This window comes from Drosophila mauritiana, chromosome 3L (genome assembly GCF_004382145.1).
Source record: "Drosophila mauritiana strain mau12 chromosome 3L, ASM438214v1, whole genome shotgun sequence".
Lineage (NCBI taxonomy): Eukaryota > Metazoa > Arthropoda > Insecta > Diptera > Drosophilidae > Drosophila > Drosophila mauritiana.
The window spans coordinates 2,368,259-2,395,960 of record NC_046669.1 but is presented as its reverse complement, the minus strand read 5'-3'; the positions used below and the strand labels follow the sequence as shown (position 1 = coordinate 2,395,960).

Genomic DNA, 27,702 nt, shown 5'->3' with positions numbered 1-27,702 from the left:
CAATTTTTATTGATTTCCAATACTCGAATCTCCTCGAGAAACTGCTTGTTTCGAAAGCGTTTCTATCGCCTCCAACTGTTGGCAATTAGTCCTCATTAAAGTCATATTAAGTCAGCTAAATCCACGAAACCAATTTTTGGGTTTCGTCATTTCCTGCCAGTGGATTTTCTAGTTCGCTTTTTTGCTAGTTGTATTTTTGAGTAATTCGAATCCAATTGCGAAATCCTCGAGCTTTTGGAGCACACGAGCCATAAATTAGCTGGCCCAAAAAACTGAGGGGGCATTGATGGGGTATTTAATGAGCTGCGAGTGTGGGAGATGTGTTTCATAATGCACTCGATCAAGGGTTTATCTCCCAGTAAGTCCAATTAAACGATAGTTGGACAATCAACGCCACAGGCCAATTTGCCCCAAAAGCACTTGCCCAGACAAATTGAGGAAGCGGAGCATTGGAAACTGACAGTAACAGCCAGCGGTAGATACATTTTCGATACAGAAACACACAGATACAAAGATACACAGATACGACAGCTGTGCAAAGCGTAGCCAAAAGGCCAGAGAGGGAAGCAGCTAAGCAAACAGGGTATAAACCGAAAGGAGTCAATGTACCGGAGCCCAGCGATTGTGTAATATTTTAGACAACTTGGGGAAGGCAAATGCGATTGGATCGGGAATTGGTTGGTCGCAGGACCAGGACCCATAAAACTTTCCCGGACGCGAACAACTTCATCAATCGACGCTGTTGCTGTTGCTGCTCAGATTTTTCCAATAAAAATAATATTTATAGCCCCGTGGAGGGGGAGCAGAACAAACCGAAGCGAAAACATAATTAATGGATCAGTGCCTTGGAATTATGTGAGTTTAATGGTTGTGTAATCTGGAAATGCATTCTCTAGCACGCAGCGCAGCATCAAATAACATGCCCCCAAATGGAAATGTTTCTCCACTCGATTCGGGGGCGGGGATATCGGCTATACTATATGCTATATTGCTATGGGATCCCATTGTATAGGATCGGTTCAGCCGCAAAGCTTTCCGTTTGATAATGCATCATTCGATCACGCGGCGACGGCGGTGGCGGCATTTTTCAATTAATGCCAGTCGATCCAAGTCGCCATATGCACTCAGGCAAATGGCTTTTAAGCATAGATATCTGAAGGCAGATCTTTTGTTTAAAAGCAAATTACATATCGGTCTAGAGAAGATTATCCATAACAACATATATGGTCAAATGGTATGATTTCTTACTGCTTTATGTTTAATATATTTATATGATTTTTTCTTTGTTCACAGGGCGAGGCCCCTTAGTTTTTCCAGCTGAACGAACTGGCTTCTCCCGCAGAACTTTTGTTTCAATCCGCCTCGCTTATTTGCTTTGGCTCATTAGCGTTTGGACTCACGTTTTTCCTATACACCGACGTGATCGGGCATTGCTATCTCAATCTCTATCCCTCGGCTAGTGGCCCTCTCTTTCTTCGCTGTGGGTGTTGTGCATGTGGATTTGGGGTAATGGCGATGCACATCCACTTCCAACACTTTCCCATGTGTAGTATGGAGTGAAATTAACCCCAAGTGCCCCTTGACTATCATAAAAATCCGAGGCGATAAGCAGCACTCGACTGTCTATTTATGGCCAATCTACTGTTTGTTTACAAATGAGCACTTGGCCATTAAAAAGGGAAAACGAAGAGGCAACTTCTTATCTAGGTAAACTGCATAGGCATATTTTCCAAGTGTAGAGAAACCTTCCTCAATTACTTTTCCGAGTATTTCTCCCTGTTGAAATATCAAACAGAGCTAATAAAGTTGCTACTAAACAAATGTCAATATTCCTTGAACAAATTTGACATCCAATAGGTATTTATTTGTTTTTCAGATCCCAGGAACTGACCAGTTGAATAATCATAAGTGCTGAAATTTGAGTCTAATCGGTTTCCCTGAAAGCAGTGACTGCACTATTTTCACTGGCGATTAACTATTATTTAATTGGTTATGGGCAGACACGCTCGTCATTAAAAAACAAATCAAAATAAAACAAATTGCAAACTAATTTCGTTTTCATTTCTCGCCCATCAAATGGAACCGCCAAAAGAAATTCGCCACGGGCCAAAACGAACGAGAAAAAAAGGTGAATAAAAGTACAAATTATGCAAATTCATTGAAAACGAAAGGCATTCTCCAACAACTTAAACATTTGATACGCTCCGCATTTGATTATTCATTAGCTGCGATTTTTTGGATTACCTGTTTTGTGGGGGAGTTCATCGGCGAACTGAAATTATGCAATACAACTCAGAAATGTTTGAATAAACAAATATAGAGTTAAAATAAATTGCTGGAGGTAAAACTATTATAATTTTGATTGATTTCATTTTTCGAACGTGTCTGCTTTGGATATTTATGCAAAAACTGGCCTAAATTTGGGACCTTGAACTCAGAGACAATAGACACCAAACACTTGATAATTAAAATCGACTAAGTCAACAAAATTTGGCTAAAATTGCTCAAGCGAGTCGAACTCTAAAAACTGGAAAGAAATAAAACCAAAACAAAAGCATCGGCTGCAAACATTTTTTCGTACAGATCGACAGAGAGAGAAAAACAATAGGGAATCCAAGAGCAAGCAAACACGAAAACAACAACAATGTCTGGACAAGAAGCTTAACATCAACAACAAGTCTGTGGCGATAGGGCGATACACTGAAAAAATAAACTGGCCGTAGGAGATTCGCAAAGTAATATACTAAATCCATTGAATTCTTAAACTTTAATGGAATTTCCCCAAACTGATAAAGATGTAAGTTTTCAATAAAAATATGGGTACATATATATTTAAATTATTGGTAAGGCATTTAGTAATCTAAAAATCCATTACTTATTAATTTACTTTACTTCAATAGCACAATACTTTTTCATTACTTTTTAGACACAACTTTTTTCAGTACATTGAAGTCTGCAGAGGTTTCGGTGAATCAGCAAAATGTTTGAATGGAAACAAAACAACCATTTTACAGTTTTTTTTCGGCTGTTCGACTGCAGGTAAGACAAGGAGAACGGGAGTTGGAGCGAGACGGAACCTGGCAGATGCAGCCCTTGCGAAAAATAAAGGAACTTCTGGTTTTTGTGAGAATCCTCTCTCCAATTTGTACAAACCTTTCAGGGACTGCAATAAAAGCCGCTGTTTCCGATGCAATTTGCACTTGCACTTTCAATTGCCAGCAATTGTTTTAATTAAGAAGCAAAACCTTCATTTTGCTCGTTTCAACGATGAATTTCAATTTATAATTTTTACAACCGGCACAAAAACGCGCGCGTTTGCAAAAGGTAAACAACTAAAACGTAAAACACGTATTTGCACTGAAACCTAATAAAATCGTTGTACATTTACTATAGAATATATTCCATCATTTTTGTGCGCACTAATATCCTTAACTTTTGTTGTAATGTTTCATAAACAAAACCCGCGTCGCAAACAGCTGTGCGTCGTTGCTTCTTCTTCTTCCGCGACGCTGAAACGACCGTTCGAGGCGAAAACTGTTTAAAAATTCCGGTTTTTGCCTGTTTATATACGGCACAGAGTGACCAGTTTCACTGCGGCGGATAACGCTGCCATATTATTTTTGCACTCAGCTACTCTAATTCTCTCTTAAGTACATTTCCTTACTCTCTTTCTGTTAAGTTGTACGAGATAAAAGCGCCAGTGCGGCAGAAGTTGGAAACTTGGGTCGATGGTTTGAAACTACGGAATTACCAGTAATGTTAAGGTTGACATTCTGCTAGGTAACATTCAAACTACAGCTTTTGTTAAAAGGTTGAAACACTGTTATAGTGGAAGAGAAAAATCGATTCGTATCGTTATCGATATCAAGTTTGAAGCAAAAGAGGAATTATCAATTTGCCATTTGGAAGTTTGGCGCGAAACGATAACATAGAATACTTCTTTTGGAACTTTTAGGAAATATAAGCAGTCGATTATATCAAACTCCATGCTGTTATTAAACATTCAGTTAGTAAGAAAGAACAGTTAGTGGCCAAACAAAACTACAGTTAATTAGGATTTCCGTCAACTTTATTAATGTTTCTTTTTATTTGATTTATCGGCTTTTTCGCATCACGTAAAAATATATAATGTGGCAATAATATATCGTTTAAACAAGTTTTCAATAAAATATATTATTTCTTGTGTATATATCAGTTAATTAGTTTTGCACAAACGGTAGTAAGCAATGCAAGTTTAAACTTAGTTTCTAATTTTTTACAAAATGTCTGGGCTGAAGAAGCTTGTAAAGGGGTTTCGGCTGCTGCTGCATGAGCAACACTTGCTGCTGCTGCTGCTGTTGTTGGCCTTGTTGCTGCGGCGGATGCGGCTGATGTTGCTGTGGCCGCTGGCCCAGTGGCCAGTAGTAGCTCCTTGCCACGGGCTGCACTCTGACTAGGAATCTTTTGTTCGAGTGCGGAAAATCGGTTAAATCGAAAGCAAAAGTCTCTTCGGCAAACGAACACAGGGTGTGGAGTGTGGCGGAGACATATACAAATGTTCAATACAAAGTGATGAACGTCTAACTAATGTAAATTTCATCTCAACTCGACAATAATTGTAAATATTTAGTTTTACTTTTGGGAACCAGTCTTGAGGAGCACACACATTAGATGCATGTGTGTTGCTGTCTAAACGTTATGTCTACATATACGATTATAAAACCACGATGCCGCGGAACGTCGCACACTTACAGCAGGTTAGTAATAGCTATGGGTTAGTGCACTAACACACGGAGCACTGGACGAGGAGGAGCAGGACCAGGACCAGGACTCACCCATCTGGCTGATTCTGCTGCTGCGACTGCTGCTGTTGCTGCCGGCGACGTCTGGCCACAGCGCTGTTCTTGATTATGGCCTCGATCTCGCGGCCCCCCGAACTCTCGCCTTCGGATGCGGAGGCACAATTCCCGGCTGCATCGTCACGAGCCAGCGATCGAGGTTGTCCCAAAGTGGAGAGATTCCGCACCAGGTTCACGGCATCATCGTGCTTCGGCGTGGAGTTCTCCTTGGAAACGTTCCTCAGGATCTGGGCTAAATTCCTCTGCGGATTGTCCACCTCATCACTGGCTGGTCTAGTGGCATCTGCCGAGGTGGCAGACTTGCGGAGATTGGAAACGGTGGCATGTGTGGAGCGTTTGAGCCGGTTCTTCAGCTCGGCATTGAGGTCCACGGGCATTAAACCTCGCCCCATACCCAGCACTGGCATTCCCGTCTTAAGAATGCTCTTAAGTGGTTCGGTGCTGGGTTTTCCTATAAAATATTAATATTCACATATTAATTCATGTTAAATTTGCCAAATAATGACGATTGTGAAATCAGTACGAATGCAGCAAATCAATCCTTAAAAGCAGGCAAAAATCATAAATAACATGCTCAGTCACTGCTTATTTACAAATTTGAAAAGCGCAGAGAAAGGCTCGAGGCCACAAACATGCTGAAACACGATAAAGTACTTACTCAGCATTTGAATTTTAGCTAATAGTATGTACCTCCCATTCTTTAGCACATTTCTTGTATTTATTTTCTTGGTGTAACAACTTCCATTAATTAAATATTACAATAATAATAATAAATGTAATACATACTCATCATAATATAATTCCGTTTAAGGTACAATTCGTTTTTAAATGTAAATAAAAAGTAGTGTATTATGTATAAATAAGCACAAAGCTGTTTCGCATAATAATAATATAGGATAAAGGTAAACTGGAAGGCTTTGCTGGCCAGACATAATATACGAGCCGTTGGGAATAAAACTGTCTCTCGGTTTAAATACATTTCTAACATACATAGGTTTATTTTCATTTATTACTTCGTTTTCGCTTGACATATCTGTGGAATTTTCGTTTCGTTCAGTTTGTTTTCATTATTGGGATTACTGTGAGACAACTAGAAACTTAATAGCTTGGAATCGGGATCGGACGCATCTATCACACTGAGCGCGGACCCACACGAAGAGAGCGATATTTGTGTTTGTGTTTGGGACTTCGGGGATTTGGAAAAATTGGGAAATTTTGAATGCTCGGCCAAAATAGACAATTTTTCAGCCCAGTAACTCGCCGTACAACAGCTTGAAGTTCCTGCCAGCGGCCCGGAGTTCGTCGGGCGTGACCTCAATGTCCTCGATGCTGGAAATGGCGGCCTTCCGCCTGCCGACGGGCGAATGTGCTCTCTTGGGACTTGGCATGGCTGTGGGACTGGTGCAGCCGCTGGAATAGTGATCCATGGACAGGGGTCGCGTCCTCTTGAGCAGCTCCCGCCGTTTGGAAACCACGGTAGTGATCTGCGGTAGTTTCACGTGCGCATTGGTGGCCTCAACTTGGCTGGGTGGCAGCGATTGGGTTTTATGCAGGATGGTCGTGCTGTTGCAGGTCTCCTTGACACCAAAGTACTTGGCAAAGCGATCGTCCACATTGGGCGATCGCATTCCTACGGTCACGGAGGTGATCTCGGTGGTGTGTCGCCGATTGACGGGCTGTGGTTGCGGCTGCTGTTGTTGCACCAGTCGGCTGATTTTCCTCCGCATCTCGGACACCCTGGGCGGAGCGCGATCCTCGTCCTGCGACTGCTGGTGCTGCAGATGTTCCTGCTCATTTGAGGCGCAGTTCTCCTTGCCCGAATCGGAGCCACTGTCGCTGGTTCCGTTCGCTAGCTTCTCAGTATGTGGCTTCTCCTGCTGCTTTTCTATGAAGGGAGACTTAACCTTGCCAATGGTGCGCGAATGAACGGACAGGCTAACGGGCTCCAGGCTCTGCAGCTTGACCATGCAAGAGTTGCTCCAGCTGGTGCTCCCACTTCTACTACTGCTGTTATTGTTGCGATCGCCGCGGAAGGTATCGGGCAGGACCAGCTTTCCCACAGTCCGTATGCTGATGCGTAGGGGCGAGGTGGACGGCGGCGGATCGGTGGCGGACCTGGTCAGCACGTGGAAGCCATTGTGCTGGGGAGACTCCCTCTGGACTGGCTCCTTCTTCCTCAGCTTGACCTCATCCTGGACCACCTGCTCCTTGACCTCCTCCTGCTCGGGCTCGATGATGCTCTCCAGCGTGAGACTAGATGGCTCCTTGTCGTGGGGAATCGGAGAGTAGTCCATGGGCGTGGGCGTCACACTGACACTGCTGGCGGATGTGCTGCTCCTGGGAGTGGTGCGATCGCCGGGCGGACTCCTCGAGTAGCTGCTGGTGCGACTGCGGTACCTACCACCGGCACTGGCACTCCCACCTCCTCCGCCGCTCTCGCACAGATTGCTGAAGAAGGCCAGCCGCTCAGCCAGCGACAGGGATGAGGGTTCTATATGGGGTTTGGTTTAGAGATTAGTTTTTGCTAGAGTTAATCCTTGTGGTCCTTGCACCACTTACGCATTGCATTTGCACAATCTGCTCGAACTGTCTGTCACTAGTTGGAAGTTTATTAAAGTCTAAATATTCATTGCTGCTGCTCTGGCTGCCTGTGGTTTCTTTCAGATGCGGCGACTTACAAGACTCAATGACGAGCTGCGCATTCGGTTATATCCGCTGCCCACACTCAAATGCTGTCGCCGCCGCTGCTGCGATAATGCTATACATTTCCCGCACCACACTATCATTTGCAGCTGCCTTTATCAGGCACCAGACAAACTGACCGACCGACCGACCATCACAAAAGATGATTTGTACCCCCGCATAACTGAATCATAGAAAGTTTGTCTGGCGTTTGCAAAGCAATTTCTATAATTCGCCACTTTTTGCGCCATTTACGCTTTTTGCTTTGTCCACCACACACACACAACTGCCATCTTCTCGATTTTCATTTTCATCTGTAACTTTCGATATTGGTTCTTCCACAGCGCTTTCAATTGATATGAACTTTCTTTGTAAGCGTCGGAGTGACATGTTATGTGTGGGTTATTTGACTGATAAACGCAAAGAAATTATGGAAAATTTAGTGAACATTACTTATGAAGAACTGGCCAAATGGCTTGAATTATTTATTAAAGGGAACCGCTTTCGAGCTTAAAGAAATCATAAATATAAATCATGAAACGATTTAAATCTAATCATATGATAGTATCGCGATATGGTACAAGTAAAGTTCTTCAGAGTTATGTATGTGGCTAATTAAAAATTTGCTTTTTGATTGCTAATATTTCTTTGTTAAAGGCCCTTAAACATTTGTGCATGCTAATTATATATTTAACTGGCGTCTATCAAGGTCAACGCCATTCCAGCTTATCGGCAATACATTTTACTGCCTGTTTTTAGGCCAAACCACAAAGAACATGACGCAAGCTCACATCTCTCGGCCATAAAGCATACCGATAAGTGATATGAAGGAGGCTCACCCATTTTCAAGTGTGTCAGGAGTTGTGGTGGATGACTTTCAAGGAAGAAAACGCCATTCGGGTAGGCGTAAAAAATGTTGTTAATTAAGACCGTTAAATTATGAACGCTTAATTAACTGCGCTAAAGAGCCCGATGGAAATGTGGCAAATAAATATGGAAAAATAAATCACGCGCGTCTTAAATTACATAAAAATACAGTTGTGGGGCATAAATTATTATTAGTTTTCTCATGCGGCAACAACAACAGCAATAAAACAAGTCAAAACAGCAACAGTAACGAGGAGTTAATTCATTTGTTAGAGAACTCAAACTGGCGAAAATAATGAAAAACTCGTAAATGAAAACCCAATGTACGCACATGCATGGAAAACCGAACTAGAGTACAAATTTCTTTTGCATTTTTCCATTTCTTTCATTGCGCAATTTGGCGTGGCTGCTTTTTTTGCATCCCGAATTCGGCATTGTTTATTTTTTATCGGCCATTGCGAATTTGTTCGAGTTAATTATGAATTAGTCTCAGGCGAGTCAATAAAAACTATATGAAATTATAGAAAACACAGACACAGTAAGCAACAACAATAAGTATTTTGTACATGTTTATCATTCCAAATGAGCATCGTGCAAATCAAACGTAAAAGATAAAATGGCCAAGTTGAGGGAGGAGTTGAAAGGCGGAAAAGCTGGAGCATATTTCTATGTTCCCGGCTTATCTGAGTTATCAGTCTCCTCCCTTAAGATACGATTAATATCCATATAGTTACTCACCGAATTCCGCATCTATCGTTGCATTTGGCGTGGACTGCTCGTCACTCTGCATGGAGTTGCCGGCTGCACTTGAAGACACCTCCGCCGATGACGCTGGTGGAGATTGACGGGTGGTGGAGGTTCCTGAAATGTATGATTTGATTACAATGGTTGTACTGTGCCGCTTGATGGTGGTAGGCATATCTAAGTTAATAAATCAAATGTTGTATCCCAAAAGTGTTGCACAAACAAGAATAAGAAAATTGTTATGTGCTTTCTCTTCGAGTGTACTACTAATAACGTTCAAATTTTGGCATAGTTCTCCAGGCGGACCTGGTTACTATTACATGACTTCGATACGGGCTCGATAACGAAAGTCTAATCTAAAGTGACCTGCACCAGAAACCCCCGACTAGCCCTTCCCGTGTCCCATTCACCTGGTCACAAATGTTGCGCAACACGCAAGCCTCAATTAGTTGCTGATTGCCGGAGACGGCGACTTTCCGAAGTGCGGGTGAGTGTGAGGCAAGTGACACACATTTTACAGCTTATTAACTTGGCCAACAACCATGAGAGGCCTGCCGCAACAACACCGAGCTAATGGCAAAATCTGGCAAGCACTCTGGAGTGGGCTCCACACACATTGACCAGCAGTGGGGGCTCAACTAATTAATATTCGCAGAGGTATGGCTTTTGTTGGGACTCTCAAATGTTTAGGTGTTTGCTTAGTGTCATCCAAAGTGGCCCATAAAATAGAATTGTCATAAATCATTTACTAACTAACTCCAACCCTTAAGCCCTATCTATTTATTTTCCTATCAACTAACTTCCTTCGCTACAATACTGCTAACTCCACAGAAAAGAACTGTGGCCCTAGCCCAACTCCAGCTCTAATCTACTCCCATTCTGGCCACTGTGGTCTTGGCCTTCTTGTTCCGGTCGGTTTGCGACATGGGGCAACCAAGTTCGCAGTGCCACCGGTTCACTTAGCGGTCGCTGCTCGTCTGCTTTATTGCTTCATGCTAATTTCTGCGAAGCCAGCGAATGACGACGATAATGGCGCTGCTGATAGGTGGGTGAATGGCATCCCGACCCACAAACTCCCCATCAGCAGACCTTTGCTATTATTTGGCTACTATACTAACCCGTTGCCCGTTGGTTGCGCGACTGCTCCTGCAATTGCTGGAACATATTGGCCCTGGCCCGAACGCTGTTGCTCCGCGTGAGGCCACTGGGCGGTGTCATGGTGGTTGCGGTGGTCGCGGAGGTTGAGTTGGCAGATGCGGAAGCGGCTGTCTCGTCGCTCAGCGACTGGATGGCCGAGTCCTCCTCCAGAGCGGACATCTCAAAGATGTGCTCGCTGTCTGTGCCGATGGATAGGGTTAGCTGCTCGCTGAGATTGATGCTGTCGTTCACCGAGTTCTGGCGTGCCAAAGCGGAGCCACCAGTAGCCTGACCGGCCAAGTGGACAACTCGCGGCGACTGCAGCGGTTGGGTGGAGCTGCGGGCCAGGCGGAACGAGGATCCCGCTCCCGAGTTCGTCGACGAGGATAGCAGCAGTGGCGCGGGCACGTGGCTGAGCGGCTGTCCGGTGATCGGGGAAATCAGCGGTGGGTGCGGTGCGTGGGTCAAGCGGATGTCCAGCGGCTTGGTGGGCTTGAAGGCCGATGTGGCCGAGATGTCGAAGGGCGCGGAGTTGGCTTTGAAGCTGCAATAGAGGAACATACAAATCAATAAGCGAATGTCAACGATGGTTTTGGTTTCATGGTTTAACAGCATGTTTTAATATGTCAATATTATAATTTAATGTCATTAAAATATGGAGAAATATTTGTATAGCATATACATTGTTTGTTTTCTGTCTAAAATCTCTTGTTTTCCCCCGGCGCAGAAATTTACATAACAACAGGCTTAATACACTGTGAATCTCTGTGTGAACATTCATCTCTATCATTCTCCCTCGGACATAATTATAGGCAATTTTGGCCAACTTAATTATGTTTTGGTGGTGAAACTTTGGCGCTGCCGGCTGCTGCTGTTGTGGATTCACTGCGCGCCTCCAGGGGAGCGAAGGTAAAAGTTTACAAGCCCGTCGATGGCCAGAAGAATTAGCCAAACGGTTTCGGCAATAAAAAGCCAGCAGTGAAAGGCAATTGAATTGATGATAAGAGGAATAAAAGCTAAATATATGTACTGCCGATTGTGTGTATTTTTCCACACACAGGCTCTCTGCTGCATAAACTTGCAAGTTGATCACTCTCCAAAGGCCTCTTGAACATTTTCCTTCTATATTTAGTACCTCACCTACAACTTGTTCGACTCTCGACTTTTTCCGATATTTGTTTTGTTTATCAGGCCTATTTTCCACGCCTGGCGCACATCGAATGTTGAAAAGAGGAAGCGGAAAATAACAAAAAGACTAAAAATATACAACATTTTAATGCAACAACTGGCTAATTGGATTTCAGCTGAGGGCGGTGGAGGCAAAAACGGTCCGTGAGAATTCTCTCGTTGGAATTTCGAACACTTTAAGGCTCAAAAAAAAAATAATGATTTGCGGCAACAGTTGTCGAGAATTATAGCAAATATATACGACTGTAGATTTCGAGTGATCTAATCGAAAAGCAGCGGCGTAGCTATTTGGCCAAAATATATAAAAAACAGCTCTCGGCTTTTGCCAATCTAGCGGATACACAAACCGCAAACAGCCATTTGGCGGAATATTTCACGGGCAAAAAACACACATTTAGCACGCAAATTATTGCAGACACTGGCATTGCTATATAATTTAAATATATTTGGCAAATTTGGCAATTTGTGGCACTCGAATGTTGGAATTTTCATTTGGCTGCACGACTGCACACTTCCATGGAATTTATTTTTAGCGCATTACGAAATATATACATTTCGAGAGCGAGAAAACTAGCGATTCGTGGCACACATCTTCTCACTGAATTTCCACGGATTTTCCCAAATTTCATTTTATTGACTACCTTTTTCAATTCACACGCGGTTGGCGAGCTCGTCCACCGGCAACTGGCCAAGAATTTCCGAAGGGAACGTGGTTCTCCTTCCACTAAGCACACACATGCGACTATAGGGTATAGTTACTCCCTACTATCTGGTTCTGCACCTGATAACGCGAAGACCGAACCGAGTCGCATTGGATGATAAATTTATCAGTTAGTTTCGATTTCTTCTGCACACACTATTCACTGTTTATTTTCCTATCTACGAGGCGGGGAATCTATAGTTTTCCGATACTCAAATTCGAGTTCTTTACGTAAAATACAATTTATATTTCAGCGCTGCTTCGGATACGTGAAAAGTGAAAAAGCGATCGCGAGCAACTGAGCGCAAAAATTGTACAAACAAAACGCCGAGCTGAAGAGCAGAGAACGTCGGCAGAGGAAAGTGGTGGGGAGGGCTGCCCTGCCGCAGTCGACGTCGCTGTCGGCAAATTTAAATTATTTTCAGCTTTATTTTCTTGCCTTTTTTTTTATTGCCCGTGCTTTATATTTATTTTGGTATGGTATTTTCCTTCTTTTCCGCCGTCTGTCTGGGAAATGTCTTCGTTGGCTTTTCCTTTGCGGTGCATTTTCTTTGACTCTTTCGTTTGGGGAAAGAGAAATCTTCGGCAAGGCAAAGAGCAAAGCAAATATAATACAGCTATAATACTAAAAACTGGACATCATTCAAAGTACAATCGAATATGACTAATAATAGTGCTTAAAAATTGCAAAGCATAAAAAACTTCACTCTTAACTGCAACATAAAAGTGCATTGTTTTTGGCCCTGTCATTATGCCTAATACTCATTTTTAAGAATTTGTGAATGGACCGACCGACCGTCTGAGGTGTGACATACATGATTTATTTATAGAAAATGCAGACATGCAGACAATTTCTCAATGGGCGCATAAAATAATTATTTCCCCATAGCAAACCTGCATAGATCTCGCCGCAAAGTTCGTATTTTGACATGTTTACGATTGGGCTATTAATGTGATTCTTTTTTAGCCGTAAAACCGAAAGGCAAAGTCTCGTTTGTGGCTGACTAACTCTTTTTCGTTGGCTATCTTATCGGGAGATTAGGAAAGATACAGCATAACTTCGAATTGGACATTTATGAGCTGTATCGATTTAATCGGCCAACACATGTCAGCGTGCACTTTTTTACTATCTTTCGCTTTTGCTTTGGACATTTTTTTGAGATTGATTTTCGGTTTTCTTGTTACCGTTTTCTGATGTACGCCTCAAACATTTTTTCGCTCTGACGTCGCTGCAGCAATAACATGGAACGACTGCCGCCCTTCCGGGGAATCCTCCTGGTCCAAAGGTGCAGGCACGGAAATTCCAGATAGAAGATACAAAAATATCTGTATCTGAACGCGTTCGCCCGCTGCAAACTACTGAGTGCAACTGGCGAATATGGACAGCATAAATTTCACGGCACGAAGCGTCGGCAAAAGTGCAAAAGATATTGACAATACCGTTCGCTGAATGCAAATGTGACAGCCAGCGAGAGTGTGAAACAAAAACAAAAGCCTTCCAGAACAACCTGGCTTATGCTGTTATTGTTGGTTGATTTCGCTGTATTGTTGCTTTTTTGAGGGAAGGGAGTGCCAGAGTGGAACAAAGGCCCCCCAAAACACAAACCAACAATAACAATAATAACAGCCAAACACTCACTCACCAACAAGCACATAAAATGCTGACATAAAAACACAGTTAAACAAGAACGGGCAACTTTGAGGCGGCGCAGGTGGAAGTGGAAGAGGTGCCACTCTATCTTCTAGTCAAAATTCTAAAATGCTTTTAGCAAAGAAACTGGGTTTACGAGCACGACATTGGCCAATCCGCGATTCGCAGAAATTGTCATTTCAGGTGGGAATTCGTGGCCAAATAGTTGGTAAGAGCTAATTGTTTGCAAACGATGGTAAGATAGTACTTGATGGTATCTCATTTTGGTTCTAGAAAGACTAGGAACAAATATTTCCGCACATATGAGCATATTTCTTTCTATGGATGCCCCCTTCCAAACTCGCGAATCCAATCGACCTTCGATAATCGCTGGCCATTACTAACCTTTATTTGTATTTCGCCGTGTTCTTGTTTGGCCTCAATAGTTGCGCAGGTAATTAGGCAAGCAATAAGCTGCTTAAGTGACACCAGCAACAGCCAGTCGGGCCAATAAAAACTAAAAGGCGGCAAAGAAAAGTGAATGATATGACAGCGGATCGAATTGAGGTCAGCAGCCATGGAGGATTTCAATGGCTTGTTCGCCAACGAAACTTGTTGACATTTGGATGCGGAGCAATGGGAAAGCAATTAAACTATTGCCAAAATATCCGCGGGCGAAATGTGTTGAAGTTTCCATCGGAATCGGCTAGTTTATGGCTATGTGTTTACCGGAGTATGTCCACAGTAAAGTTAATTAAGCCGATCATGACTGGATTATAATGTCGACTATGGCGCATGAATGGCCGAACAATTGTACATTTTCCAGTTGACAGTGAGGCGGGGTTGTGGGCACCATGATGGTATAAATATTTATAGGCTCGGCCAAGTGCCAGCCAGAAATGTGCTCGGCGGACCAAAAATAGCAATGAATGCGAGTATATAGACAAATATTGCTCCACGCAAACACAGATACGGATACGGATTGGGATTCGGATTCGGGGGCTGGAATTCTTGGGACCAACGAAGCGTGAACTGGCGTTCGCTGCAGAATCAGTTGACAGCTTGACGGGCCACACGACGTATGCGCAATTTGTGAGCGAGAATGTGGCAATTTGAATGGAAATTCTGGAAAATACTGCCCCGACAAGGATATTTATGAAGTTGTTCAAATCATCCATATTTATAAGGTTTTTATAAGGTGTAATACTCCTAAAACAAAGCAGTAGCAATTAGTTTTGACTTACAAGCTCATCTCCTCGTTGGTCACGGGTTGCGTTTTGTACCGCTCCCTCTGCAAATCCCTGCGCAGCACACTTGGCTTGAGAACCCTTGGGGTGGTGGGTGCTCCATGCTCCGCTGACGATGCCTGCAGTGGCGACTCCCAGCTGCTGTTGGCCCCACCCGCCGCACGGGAAGTGGGCGTCGACAGCATCTCCATGCGCTTGATCCGCTCCGCCACCGATATACTTGTTGGTGTGGTCACGAAGTCCACCGGGGTGCTGGGAGCAGCCTGCGATGTGGCGATGGCATCCAGTGCAGCTGCCAAATCCATGCCAGGCTGGACATCTTGACGTTCCAGCGAACGGGTGCGCCTCTTTAGCAAGCTCGGAGAAGTGGTGGACTCCTCCAAATCATGCAAAGCTGAACCGAGCGACCGACGCTTGGACGGCGAGTCTGTCTTTAGGATTGACGATAGAGAATCGTTGACCTCGTTTTCCAAGCCACTCAAATCGAACTCCTCTCGACTGCTTTTACGAGAGCTCTTCAATATAGGACGTATTTCGTGTTCATCAGCCTCGCCAAAGGATTTCTTTTTGAGTATGGGCTTTGGCGGACGCACAGCCTCCTCGCTGGAGGTGCTCTCCTGCTTTAGGATGGGACGTATCTCATGCTCCTCACCATCATCGAAGGTGATTCCATCATGGGCAGCCAGTTCAGCAGCAGCCAAAGTTACAGCTTGCGATATAGAAACATGCTTGTGGCATCCTCCGTCCGAAGGTGTCGATAACGAGTCCTTCTTCTTCAGGATACTGTGTGGCTGGCTCTCCGTGGCCGAAGGGCAGCCGTCGCTCTTGCTGCTGTCGTAGCTGCTCTGCTTGAGGATACCATGAGCCTGAGCCGGACTCAATCCAGTGCCCGCTTCCTCCAGGGAATTCCTCCTGGCCGACTTAATGAGAATACTACGTTCGTCGGGTGAATGCGAACGGGAGTAGTAGCGCGATTCATCTAGACTGGATCTCTTCTTGAGTATTCCCTGCCGTTTGCACCGGCCAGCTCCAGCCAAGGGATGATCCACCACGCTAGAAGAGAAGGTCACCGGCGAGGGATTGCTTGAAGCACTGGAGTTGCACTCGCCAAGTCCATGTTCCTTCTTCTTCAGTATGGATACAATTTGGTTTGGGGCAGGTGGTGAATTCTGGTTTGTTGCCCCCAAAGCGGCTCCACCCTCATCCGTGCTCTTCCTGCGCATTATGGCTGACATTTTCTGGTTATCATCCACCGAAGGCTGTTGCATCTGCGCCTCCGATTGCTCAGCAATCTTCTTGATCTCGGCCAGATCGGTTTTGGTCCTTTCATTGAACTTCTGGGTGACGTTGCGGGCCGCAGGAGTATGCAGTGGTCGTGGTGCAGGCAGCACAGCAGTCATGGTGCGTACTGGAACAACCGGATGACGAACGGTTGGTATGAACTGGAGATGTGGTTCGGATATGGAGTTGGTTGACTCGCTGCAGGAACTCTTCTGCGGCGTTAGCAAATCTCTCAGGGCGTCATCATCGCCCGGAACCAGGGGACGCGCCATTCCCAGTTCACGACGTCGGCGTCGGCGGGTCGAGGAGGCAACCTCATCTGCAAAAGAAGATCAGGAATTAGTAACCACTCGTTGGATCTCATGAGCTAAATAAGCAGATTCTGGACATAACACGTGCATAACAATAAGTAGGGACTCGGCACAGCTTGGATTTTAACATATTTTACACAAGTTCTTTCGGTGAAAAAGCTTTCTGGACGCAGCACAAAATGATTTAAGTGAATGTGTTGAAAGTGGTATTTAAAATACGTATTATTCTGAGGCGATGGTTGCCACATGACGCTCGAAGATCGAATGAATCATAATGAGGTCTCTCCTCTTTGCTGCGGACTCATTGGAATGCTTATTCAAGCTTGAAGGCGTTCCGAATTTGGTGCCCAGCTGATCATCTCCCCTTGCTGTTTGCTGTTGCTGCACTGCATCCGTTGCTGTTGCCAGCCAACTTACCGCCATCCTTGGTGGCTTCCTCGGTCAACGAACGATTCAAATTCGATTTCCGTTTGGCCGACTTGTCGCGATCTCCCAAACGGCGTGGTGATACTTCGGGCTGTAAAATATAGATGGATTAATATAAGCAATTAACAAGAATTAAATTTCACGAGATAAACCACTTTAGAAGGTTTAGAAGGTTTCCAACTGGACTCTTTAACCTCTAATGTGGTTTACTTCATGAAAATTGCAGTTTCCGCTTACCGTTCGCTTTTGCTTTTGCACGGGACTTAATTGCAGATTAGCCAAGTGGTCACGTCGGCCATTCTCCGTGTCCTCGGTGCTCATGGTGGAGCTACGTGGTCGCATCCTCAGAGTGCATTCCGCCGTAGCCTTGGGCGGACTGACTGCTCCACCCGTGAAGTGCAGCTCGCTGAGACTCTGCTTCATGGAGATGCCCGAACTCACGGCCACCAGAGGCTGTCGTCTTTGTGTGGGCGGTGTGTCCACAGGATGGGAGGCAGATCTCGCCGAGACTCTGTTCGCTGTGGCGGACGCGACTGGCTCCGAAGTGAATCCACTTGCACCTGGCGACTTGGGCGATAGCTCCGAGTTGCTAAGACGACGTTGTGCTTGGACTCCTCCGTTGCTGGAGGCTCTTGGCGAAACGGGCGAACTGTAGCGATGGCGCTGCTCCTCTTCCTTCTTTTTATCTGCGGGTTGGGTTAGAAGAAGGGGAAACGCACACGATATTGAGGATGATGAAATGCAGGCGTGGCAACACAGAGAAACACGTACAACCATTCTCTACAATAACTATTACAAATTTCAACCGACAGTTGGTAATAAGATAAATTGAAATCTGATATTGTTATTAAATAAAATTTAAACTTAAAAATTGTGATTATAGACACTTTCATATATAAAATCGATTATAAAGATATGAAGTGATTTTAAACCTTTGTTTATTGAGGTTTGGTTGCATGAGAAAGTTTTGTGTGTTACCTGAAAACATAAGTGCACACAAAACAAACTACAATGGTTAGGCTACGGGGCTAATGGATTTGGACAGATGGAAAACCTGATGACCTCCACCAATTCGGGGATGAAGATGGGCTTGTAGGAGGAGGAGGAGACTCACCAAGCGCGGCGGCGCGCAGACGACTCGCCTTGGTGGTGCGAACCGCTGGCGAGGATTGGGGCGAGGTGGTCGAGGAGGAGCAGCTGCCGCCGCTCAGGAGCGGACTGGCAATGGCCTGCGGAGGCGCAATGGTGGACTGGCACTGGCTGCCGAGGAGCAGCGGCGACAGCGGATTCTTGCGACGCTTGACGGGCGAACCAGCAGCAGATGTTGCTGCCGTGCCGCTGGATGTTGCTGCTGTTGCTGCTGCTGCAATGGACGTTGCTGCTGCAGATGCGGCTGTCTTAAGCACAATTAACGGGGCTTTGTTGGCATTAGCTAGGGGCGGCATGGGCGTGGCGTGTTGCTGTTTGCTATTGTTGTTGCAAGTGCTTTTGCTGCTGCTGCAGTTGCTGCTGTTGGTGTTGTTGCTGTTGCTGCTGTTGCGTTGTCGCGCGTTGCAGTTGTTGTTGGTGCTGTGGCTGCGGCTGTAGGTGCAATTAATACTGCATTTGCCAGCTTTTCCTCGACTTTGGCTGTCTGCTGTAGCATTTTGATGTGTTTTTTTGTTGTTGTCATTTTTTAGGAGTGTAAAATGCGTGGAGTTTTAGTGAGACATTAAAGCTTATGATTGCTGCTTGTTGTGGTTGCTGCTGTTGCTGTTGTTTTGGTTTTGGATTGCATAATGCAAATATGGGTGTCTGGGGGAAAAACTCGACTCCAATCTAATGGCTAGCTGGCTAAGATTGATTGGTGTGGTGACAAACACGAAATAGTTGCGAAAGTCTCTGGGACAAAAGAAATGCATTAGGCGCCAAACGAAAGTTTCGAGTCGATCTCAGGTCATTAGGTCTCTATTTAACGATGATGTATTAGCTTTGCTGACTTTATTGGACATTAAACTGACAGAGCCAGCGATTAGATTATCGTCCAGCGATTAGATTTCGTTCACAAATAAACCAGAATTTATGACTCGCTGAAGAGCTCTGAGTGTGGGAACTTTGTGTAATGGTTTCGAATCGAAAATACCATAAAAAGTATTATCTCAAGTCTGGGCATCGAATTGATGAGGAATCTGTGATTTCCCCATAGATTCTTTGCAAACAAAACAGCTGGAAGCTCTGTAATCCATTTCAACTTTGATGTTTTGGCCCCCAAAGTGGTGGCTTATGTAAAACCCCAAAGATTTCATAATCCACCCAGAAGACGGGCCAAAAGAAAGGGGCGAAAAACATTTTTCGGCAAATCATCTGCCAGCATCTCCGGGTTCCGCCCGTTCATTGCCTTCTGCTGGCTGTCAGAGATCAGTGAACGCTCTAAACTTTCGGGGCGATCGTTGGCCCTCTAGACAGCTCGCGAAAATCAAATTAATTCCACATAAAATGAATCAAAAATTGCCAAATTGGTAAATATTGAAATCAATACGCGCAGTGGCAAAACAAAGGCCGAAAACAATTGAAACGAAATCGATACGGCTGATCGATCGATCATAGCCATCATCAGCATCATAGTTGTTTATTGATTTTTTAGCAGCTGCGCATTCGTTCTGTGAGGTCGCAAATGCTTACTAAATCTATTCGATTAAACGGAAACTTCCCATAACCATCGGATATATGTCAACGATCTTCGGGCGGACTTTCTCAATCCGTTATGCCAGACGCACAGAGACGACTGTCAAAAATTTATGAAACCCTCGTCCAGCCATTGAAAATAAACCCGGTTCCGATCCGATCCCATCCGTCCGATCCATTCATTGATAAATAAAATGAAAATTGGGCACAGCTCTCGTCGTCGAAGAGCGGTCTGGTTGGGTTTTGGTTGGGGTCTATTAGCAATTTTATGGCATCTTTCATTTGCCTAAGTTGCGTGAAGACTGGGCATCGGTTTTATCAAATGACAAACAGTTTTATTCATTTATACAGAGGGAAGGTTTGCGAAAAAACATTTCTTGGGAAACACTGACACTCATAATGCGAATAAAAATTGCGCAAATTATCTTCTTATATAATAATTCGGAATGTTAGACTTTTCTGACATTCGAGAAACCTCGGCAGTCAAAACATTTTGGAATTGATTCGACGACTTGAATCGAGTTGCTCAATTGCAATTTGATTTAAATGTTTTGACCGAAGGCCTCATGAGCCAAATTAACATTTTTCTAGAAAACGTTTTCGCTTGATTGGCAAGCCGACAAAAATCTAATTTAGTTTAAATTGCTTTTAAGTGTTTCAAGCAAAAGAAACAGAAACGAAGCAACACGGCGACTCGCCTCTTCCGATGATGGAGTTTTTGGCTTTACTTCTCGGCTAATTTGCAGAAAACGTTGACAGGCCCACGGTTCAGGGCTGAATCGGCATGGGGCGGGCTAATTACCGAACTTTGGTTGGGAAAGTTTCCCCAAAGAACTAATGAATTTGTAATGTTCGCAAAGTGGGCTAAGCGAGGGTAAATTGAAGTGTGAGATCAGAAAACGATCAGGGCAAATAATAGCCAGCCAGCGGAGAAGAAATGATTTGGATCTATTGTGATACTAAGGGTTCAATGTAAGAAGATAGTAATATTGTAATCCAACAACTGATGCATCATTAGTCATATGTAAGCCTTGAAAAATGGATGGCTGGGAATGATGAAAGCCTTAAAAATCATTACATAGACCAAAAATGCCTGGTCTAATTTTATTATCTACTGAACTGTGTAATTAACCTGTACCAATCTAAGCAGTAATTAAGACGGAAATTTCGATCATATAACTACAATTTGATTGGTGTTGATCTACAAATTTATAATGATAAATGGAGCACAAGAGGTAATTTGATATTAATATTCCAAATAAAGAGTTATAAAAGGGAGAAGATGTATATAAAAGGTAAAAGGGATTCTCCTCCTAACAATGAAATTCGAACAGGATGCGTGGAGTAAACGGGAAGAGAGTTTCCCAAGGATAATAAAGAACTCTGCCAAGGCCATGAATGGAAAACTGTTCTTTGGAAGCAAAGGTTCAGTAAGCGGGGTAGCACGGACATAACAAAACGCTCATGGACGAACTGGAACTCGAAACACAAACAGGCAACACAGAGACGTCCCGCAAGCAACAACGAAACACAGATACAGATTAGCGACTCAAGGACTCACCTGAGTGGGCAGATGCAGTGGGGCAGGAGCCCAGGACGATGTCTTTTGTCTGCGGTGGCTCGACGGTTAGAGCCTTAGGAACTTCAACTGGAGGATCTCGCTGCTGGTCATGGGTCATCACAGTGGTGGCTGCCGTCTCATAAGCGGAGCTATTCCCGTTCGCCGACGAGGATGGTGGATCGGTGGCGGCAGGAGCACCACCTGGCTTAGTCCGTCTGCGGGTCGGTGAGGGTGAACTGCTGGAGGAGTCGTCACTGCGATGCAGCGGCGGAGGTGGGGAGTGTCCGGCGGAACTCTGGCGACTGGCGGAACGCGTGGTGCGCGTTATGAATCTGCGGAGGCGGTTGGATTACGTTATTATATTTGCTGGCTCGAACTCCCCACATAAGCGGTTTCTAAATTAATTTAGTTACACGGAAATAAACACGCGACGCTGCAGCAGAAGTATCAGAACACCGAAACAAAATACAGTCTCTGTGAAACGAGATATCCATTCGACAAATCGCAGATACAAAGATACAACTCTTGAGAGTTCCGCTAAATGCGGCACGGCTAGACGGCAGCAAACACGCTCGGCAACTGCCGCCGGCTCGCCCAGCAAACACAGTGGAAACCCACGGAGCTGCTTTTTTGTCGGTTATTTGTTTTTGTTGGTTTTCGGTGTTGTTGCTGTTTTTTTTTATTATTTGGGTTTTGCCGCTTGGTATCTTGCAGATACACAGAGAACAGCAACAAAGTCACTCCGCCGAGCAGCGAATTCACTCAAAAGCGAAAAGAGAGCGCTGCAAAATTCGCACATTTGCGCCAGGTAGCAGCGGTATTTGTCAGATACAAGATATATCTGTATATGCACAAGCCGTGGCTCTATCTCCCGACCGTCAAAGAACAAAGCGTAACAAGTCTGTTATTGTTATGGATTGGTGTGACTATTGCACGCATGCGCAAAAGGCGGTGCGCAGGTAGCTAGCCAAGAGTATCTCAGGCGAAGTATCTCGAGCAAAGTATCTCAACGTCTGTAAATGATAGCCACATTTAGCTGAGCCACTTCCTCATCCTCGGCTGACAATGCATCTTTTGCCCATATCTGTTTAGCGAGCGAGTGAAGAATTTTGCAGCTTGTCGCAGACATTCAATCAAGCGCAAGACTTCGTCTAGCTGCCCGTTTTGTCTGTCAGTTTGTCGGTTTGTCTATCTGTGAGTTTGCTTGTATTTCCTTTGGTTTTTGGTCAGGTAGACAGGCTGCACATTTAAATGTCGCGACGCATCAATGTCACTCTTTGTGCTTTGTGTACTTTATGATGTCTCGTGCCTGGCAGTCTTACGGATACACAGATACAATATCTTTCAGTCCGTCCTTGTAGAGAGGTAGGGCATGATTATGTCGATCGTCAACACGGGAAAGTCTCCCGAGGGAGTGATATTCTAGTATCGCGAAAGTAGGTTAGGGGATTAACCCAAAGAAAAATAATATGTCTGACTTTAGGATAATATTTGTATAAGGAAGTCCCACGATAATTGTTATGAAAACTGGGATAGTTGGATTGAGTTACGACTTTGCGGGCTTAGGATGTCTGCTTCATTAAAATGCATAGTCAGATACTTGGAAAGAGGAAGTAGGAAGCTTAAAATAAAATCATGGAAATAACCCGTTTAACTGAAAGGGAATTGGGTTGAATTTAATTGTTTTCTAGATTTCGATACCGCAATTTCAGCAATCAACATTTGGGCTGGACTTCTTGGAACCTCTTTTTCAAGGGTATTCCCCGGGCCTTCAATCTCCGCTGTGATCATCATTACGATCTTCGTCTGCCATGCGCTCAGTTTTATATTCTTGATGCTTGACTTTGCCCGTCCGTCAAATGGAAATTTCCATAAATTGTATAAATTGCTAGAGACGCATATGACGTATCAGCTACTGGATGTCCGAGAACTTTCCAACCCGTTGGAAAATCTCAGGGGAAAAAGGAAAAGTGATAATAACCAGTTCGTGGATGCTGTTTTTTTTCATCCATTTTGGTGGCTTCGCGTTTTTTGGGAGTCGCCACAGCTGCGATGAAAGCGAAACCAGGACTAGACCATCGACGATCTGGGCCAGGCTAACTGGCAATCTGGCCACCAACTGGCTGGCCATTAAACGGATACCCAAGCAGACGCAGCAGGTGATCGGATGACGGTGTTGACACCGCAAACGGCCCAAACGGGGCCCCAGATAAATTCCACACTTAATTGCTGTGCATTCAAATTTTTCCTCGTCGAGATTCTACATTGAATGCATTTTTAGAAAATTGTCTCTTTGGCTCTTTTCTTCTCTTCCCCAATCTTCATTTCTTTAATGCTGCGCGTGTTTTTTATGAGGCATTTTTGTAGCGAAAGCCCATTGGAAAAACTTGTCGCTAGTTTCGGGTTTGGCTGTAAAACAGGTGCTTTCTACGCCGGATTTCTTTCGGCGGATCCAAGGAGGATGAGGAGGAGGAGGAGCAGGTGGTGGGTCCGAGGTTGGGGGTCATTTTCGGAGACAGCGACAACAGCGTCAATGTGCCATTCGCTTTGATATATCACATTATAATTGATGGAACCAAACACCGGCTGCCGCTGCGAATTGCACTCCACGCACTGACGCGATTGTCGAAGATGTCGCCGCCGCGATACGATACGATCCCAAACCGAAGCCCAAAGACCATTTCCAATCCCAATCGCGATCTCAACCCCAAGACAATGGACCACGTAACACCCGACAGAAAAGAGGCGAACAATACATGGATTTCATTTGTTAACAAGCCCCCTGCCCCTGTGAATCTCGATTTGTTTGGGGGCCCGGCTTAAAGAGGGCCGCCAAGTCGCATTGTATAACGCGACGTCGAACAATATGGGTGAAGATGGCATATGGATCTCAACAAGAAAGAGGTGGCCCACAATACATGCAATTTGTTTTGATTGTGCGCCAAGGATTATGGCGGTACCGGTGCAGCCTTAAAACGGATTAGACTCTCAGAAGTGGAGAGAGTTTAGCTTCGAACTAAGTTCCAGCTTTAATAAAATTATACACACAACCAAAATCGCATTACATTTGCTGTTTAATCAGCCACAACTTCCGAGAACACAACGCTTTCACCCTCAGCGGTAATCAGCTTGATGACCCTCGAGTAATTCCAATCAAAGCACACACAATCACAGTGGCGGTTAAAAAAATAGCACGAAAAGAATACACTGGGATTTGGAAAAACACTTTTGTACTATAGTGGTACTCTGGTTAGAACGAAAATGAATTGAGAAAAATGAAAAATGAACAAAAAACAAATACATTATATATTATAAATTGCTATTTTTTAGCCACCGCTGTTCATCGATGCGTAATTAACCAGCTTGGAATAACTAAACATGGTGGGGGCGTTCGATACCCAACAACACCTGCCTGTAATCAGGACAACCTTTCCTCGGCTAACGACTGGCGAAAAGGAAGCTAATTATGCGCGTAATTGCCCCCGCAACAGATAGAGATACATTTAGGGACTTGTGATGTTTTTGGGGAGGTGGATTCCATGCGGGGATGGGGTCCCTCCGGCTTACCTGCGCGCGTTGGTGGCCTGGTGGTGCTGATGGTGATGAGACTTGGGTTCTACTGGCAATGATTGATGTGCATGCTGATGATCGGTTTGATGGTCGGCCTCGGGATCAGATTGATCGTAGCCATTCGCGCCGTTCAATAGATGTGCCCCCAAGCTGACCCCCTGGCTCCAGCGTTCCAGGGTATCGTAGACATCCCCCTGATCGAACTGGGTGGTGCTGTCGCACTCCTCAATATCCAGGTCGTGATCGTCAAGAGTGTTTCGGATGGCAGACAGTGGAATCTTGGGCGGTTCCACAAACAATCGATTGGTATTCACAGGCTCCCCAGCATCGTAGCTCTGTACTTCCTTGGAGGCGGATGCACTGATATTGCGGACCGATGGCTCCAGGCTCCTGGCCAGTCGCAGATTCAGTCGGTTGGAGGACGACTCCAGGGAGACATCACCCGAGAGTCCTTCCTCGGGTGGCAGAGAGGTGGCCTTGGCATTCAGATTGGTCACCTTGCGACTGGAGTGGAGAGTCCGCAGGCATCCCTCTTCATCGCTGCTGCTGCCCGCGGGCAACTCCTTGGATGCTCCTAGCACAAGATGTGTCTGGTGTCCAAGCTGCTCTAGCTGTTGTTGCTGCTGCTGCTGCTGCTGCTTGGGATTGCCACTGCTGCCGCCCGAGTTGCCGCTGCTCATCGGGGGTTTGAGGTAGTGATGGTGCAGGGGCCAAAAGGTCGCCAGCTTGTCGGTTGTGGTCTTAGGCTGCTCCTGATCCTTTTTCTTCTCCTGCTCGTTGCTGCTGCTGCTGCTGCTGCTGTTTTCCAGGTTCTTCTCCTTGCATATTATGTCATAGAGGGCGCTAATCGGACGCGATTCACTGCGCACGCGCACCGCTCGACGGGATCGACTGTGGAAACGCTGCTTGTGCCGGCTGTTGCGACCGGATCCGCTGGGATTTACTACGGTTGGTGGTGGACTAGCCTGCTCTACAGGGTTACAACTACTGATGGTGGTGGTGCTGGTGGATGTGATGGGGGAGTGACTGGCGACAACGGGTGGCTGCTCACCACCTTCGTGGCCGATTGGAGGTTCACCTTTGGTAGGGCTCGCAGATCCCTGAGAGTATCTGAAGAAGCGTCCCTCGCTGCCGGTTCTCTGCTGGCTCCGACGGAGTCTTGAGTGGCTGTCGCTGGACGCAGAGTCGCCACGAAAAAATGTTCCCCTGGCCGGATTGCTTATGGGCAGCGGTGGGTCCTTCGTGGCCGTGGAGCTCTTTGGAAACGATCGCTGTTCCACCAGTTGGGTGCTCGGAGTACTGTATACACTTCGATAGTTCTCGTTCAAGGCGCCCACATCCGATGCGTTCGGCGTGTGGATCCTCAGCTGGAGATCCGTGTAGTAAGCGGGCGTGGTGTGGTGGTGGAAGTGCGGATGCTGACCACGATACGACTGGACTGGAGCACTCTTCTGTGAACTGGAATCCTCCGAGTCCTTGGTGGTCTGCTGCTGCGGTGGCTTCTGTTTCAGTGGCTCAGGTGGCTGGCAGCTGGTCTTGGCAGTGGCAGGTGCTGTGGATAAGTCACTTGAGGCCGCAATTGTTTCTGCGAATGAAAGGGGAGAAAAAAACCGTGAGTCAGAGTGGGCCAAATGAAAAGTAATGTTAACTCAATTCCCCCAATGGCATTTCCGCTTAATGCAGCAAGATGTCCCCCAACTGGGGATTATTACACTTAGCAACAGGGAATTTAAGAAGCAGTTGTGAAAAGTATGCAATGATTAAATTCAATGGCCTTTTAGATATAAATATAATGATGATGCACTTTCATTACATTCTTTTAAATGTATCTTACTTATTTTTTTGAGTGTATAGTTCCCCCCTTCGCTTGCCGCCCGTGTGTTTGCTTTTCTAATTCACTTTTCCCGCACCGCACTTGGCGCGTAAAAAAACAAATCTTGGCAGCAATTAAATTGCACCTGAGCACTCGGATTAATATATGGCATGCTCTACAGCCAACCCAGAACGCCCCCTCATCTTGGGCCGCCCCATGCCCACCCACTAAACACCTACAACCGTGTCAAGGTGAGGTGAGGGTTGCCTGCTTTTTATAGCCAAGCATCTGCTCTGCTCTGGCAATGAGTGCAGTTTCTGCTGGCCGCGTACTTTTGGCAGTGACTGTGCATGTAAATGCAAATCTCATTTGACAACTGCCAAGGCATGAGCGATTAGTTATGCTCTGTGTGAGTGGGGTAAAAATTGGTAGAACTGGGAAACCTAACACGAGGGCCTAATTAATCTCATAAGTGTGGAGGGAACTCAAACGAAAAATTTGCTTATTTCGTTACAGAAAGTAATGCACGTTGTTATTTCATATAACCAACTTATTTGACAGCTGCTGCGCACATTTCAAATGCCAAGTGCCCAAATGGAATTTCACGAATGTGCTCGAATAAAATACCGGCCTTTTTGGCCAAATGTTGAACAAATGCAAGAGCTCGGCGAATTTTTTGTGCCTAATTTATTATGACAGGCAGTCGAAAATGAGGAAAAATTATACAAATACAATTAACAGGCAAACAAGAGAGAGTGGGGAGTGATCTGTGGGATATATTTGGCCAGCAATTACGAATGCCCAGTGAAATTCAAATATTGAAACAGTTAGCACATCTCAAGAGGGCAAATAGTAGTATAGTAGTAAGATCGCATATCTTATCAGACGATGAGAGCAAACAGCCACAAAGCAAAAGTCAATTTGTCGATCGGAAAAAATAGAAATACACAAAATTAAGTCAACAATAATCACAAAGATATAACAAATTATACATTTCGCATTGTTTGTAAATATTCATTTCAAGTAAATTGAAACCATTTATA

The 27,702-nt window shown here is 45.1% G+C and overlaps 1 protein-coding gene across 14 annotated transcripts in view; it reads right to left on the bottom strand.

The window, feature by feature from the left end:
- LOC117141986 (supervillin) overlaps positions 1 to 27,702 on the bottom strand; it is a 101,404-nt gene that overhangs the window by 28,474 nt on the left and 45,228 nt on the right. For 2 of the 14 annotated variants that reach the window (XM_033305800.1, XM_033305808.1), the window contains 9 exons: positions 24,844 to 26,431; positions 21,277 to 21,608; positions 18,166 to 18,687; positions 17,289 to 17,737; positions 17,043 to 17,142; positions 15,031 to 16,633; positions 10,250 to 10,812; positions 9,126 to 9,248; positions 4,815 to 5,289 (listed from right to left, as the gene is read on the bottom strand). In XM_033305800.1, coding sequence (XP_033161691.1) covers positions 4,815 to 5,289; positions 9,126 to 9,248; positions 10,250 to 10,812; positions 15,031 to 16,633; positions 17,043 to 17,142; positions 17,289 to 17,737; positions 18,166 to 18,687; positions 21,277 to 21,608; positions 24,844 to 26,431 — 5,755 coding nt within the window. Of the gene's footprint in view, positions 1 to 4,068; positions 4,441 to 4,810; positions 5,290 to 5,612; positions 7,330 to 7,397; positions 7,545 to 9,125; positions 9,249 to 10,249; positions 10,813 to 15,030; positions 16,634 to 17,042; positions 17,143 to 17,288; positions 17,738 to 18,165; positions 18,688 to 21,276; positions 21,609 to 21,689; positions 21,853 to 24,843; positions 26,432 to 27,702 lie in introns of those variants that run through there. The other 12 variants (XM_033305803.1, XM_033305811.1, XM_033305802.1 and 9 more) reach the window with 10 other exon arrangements.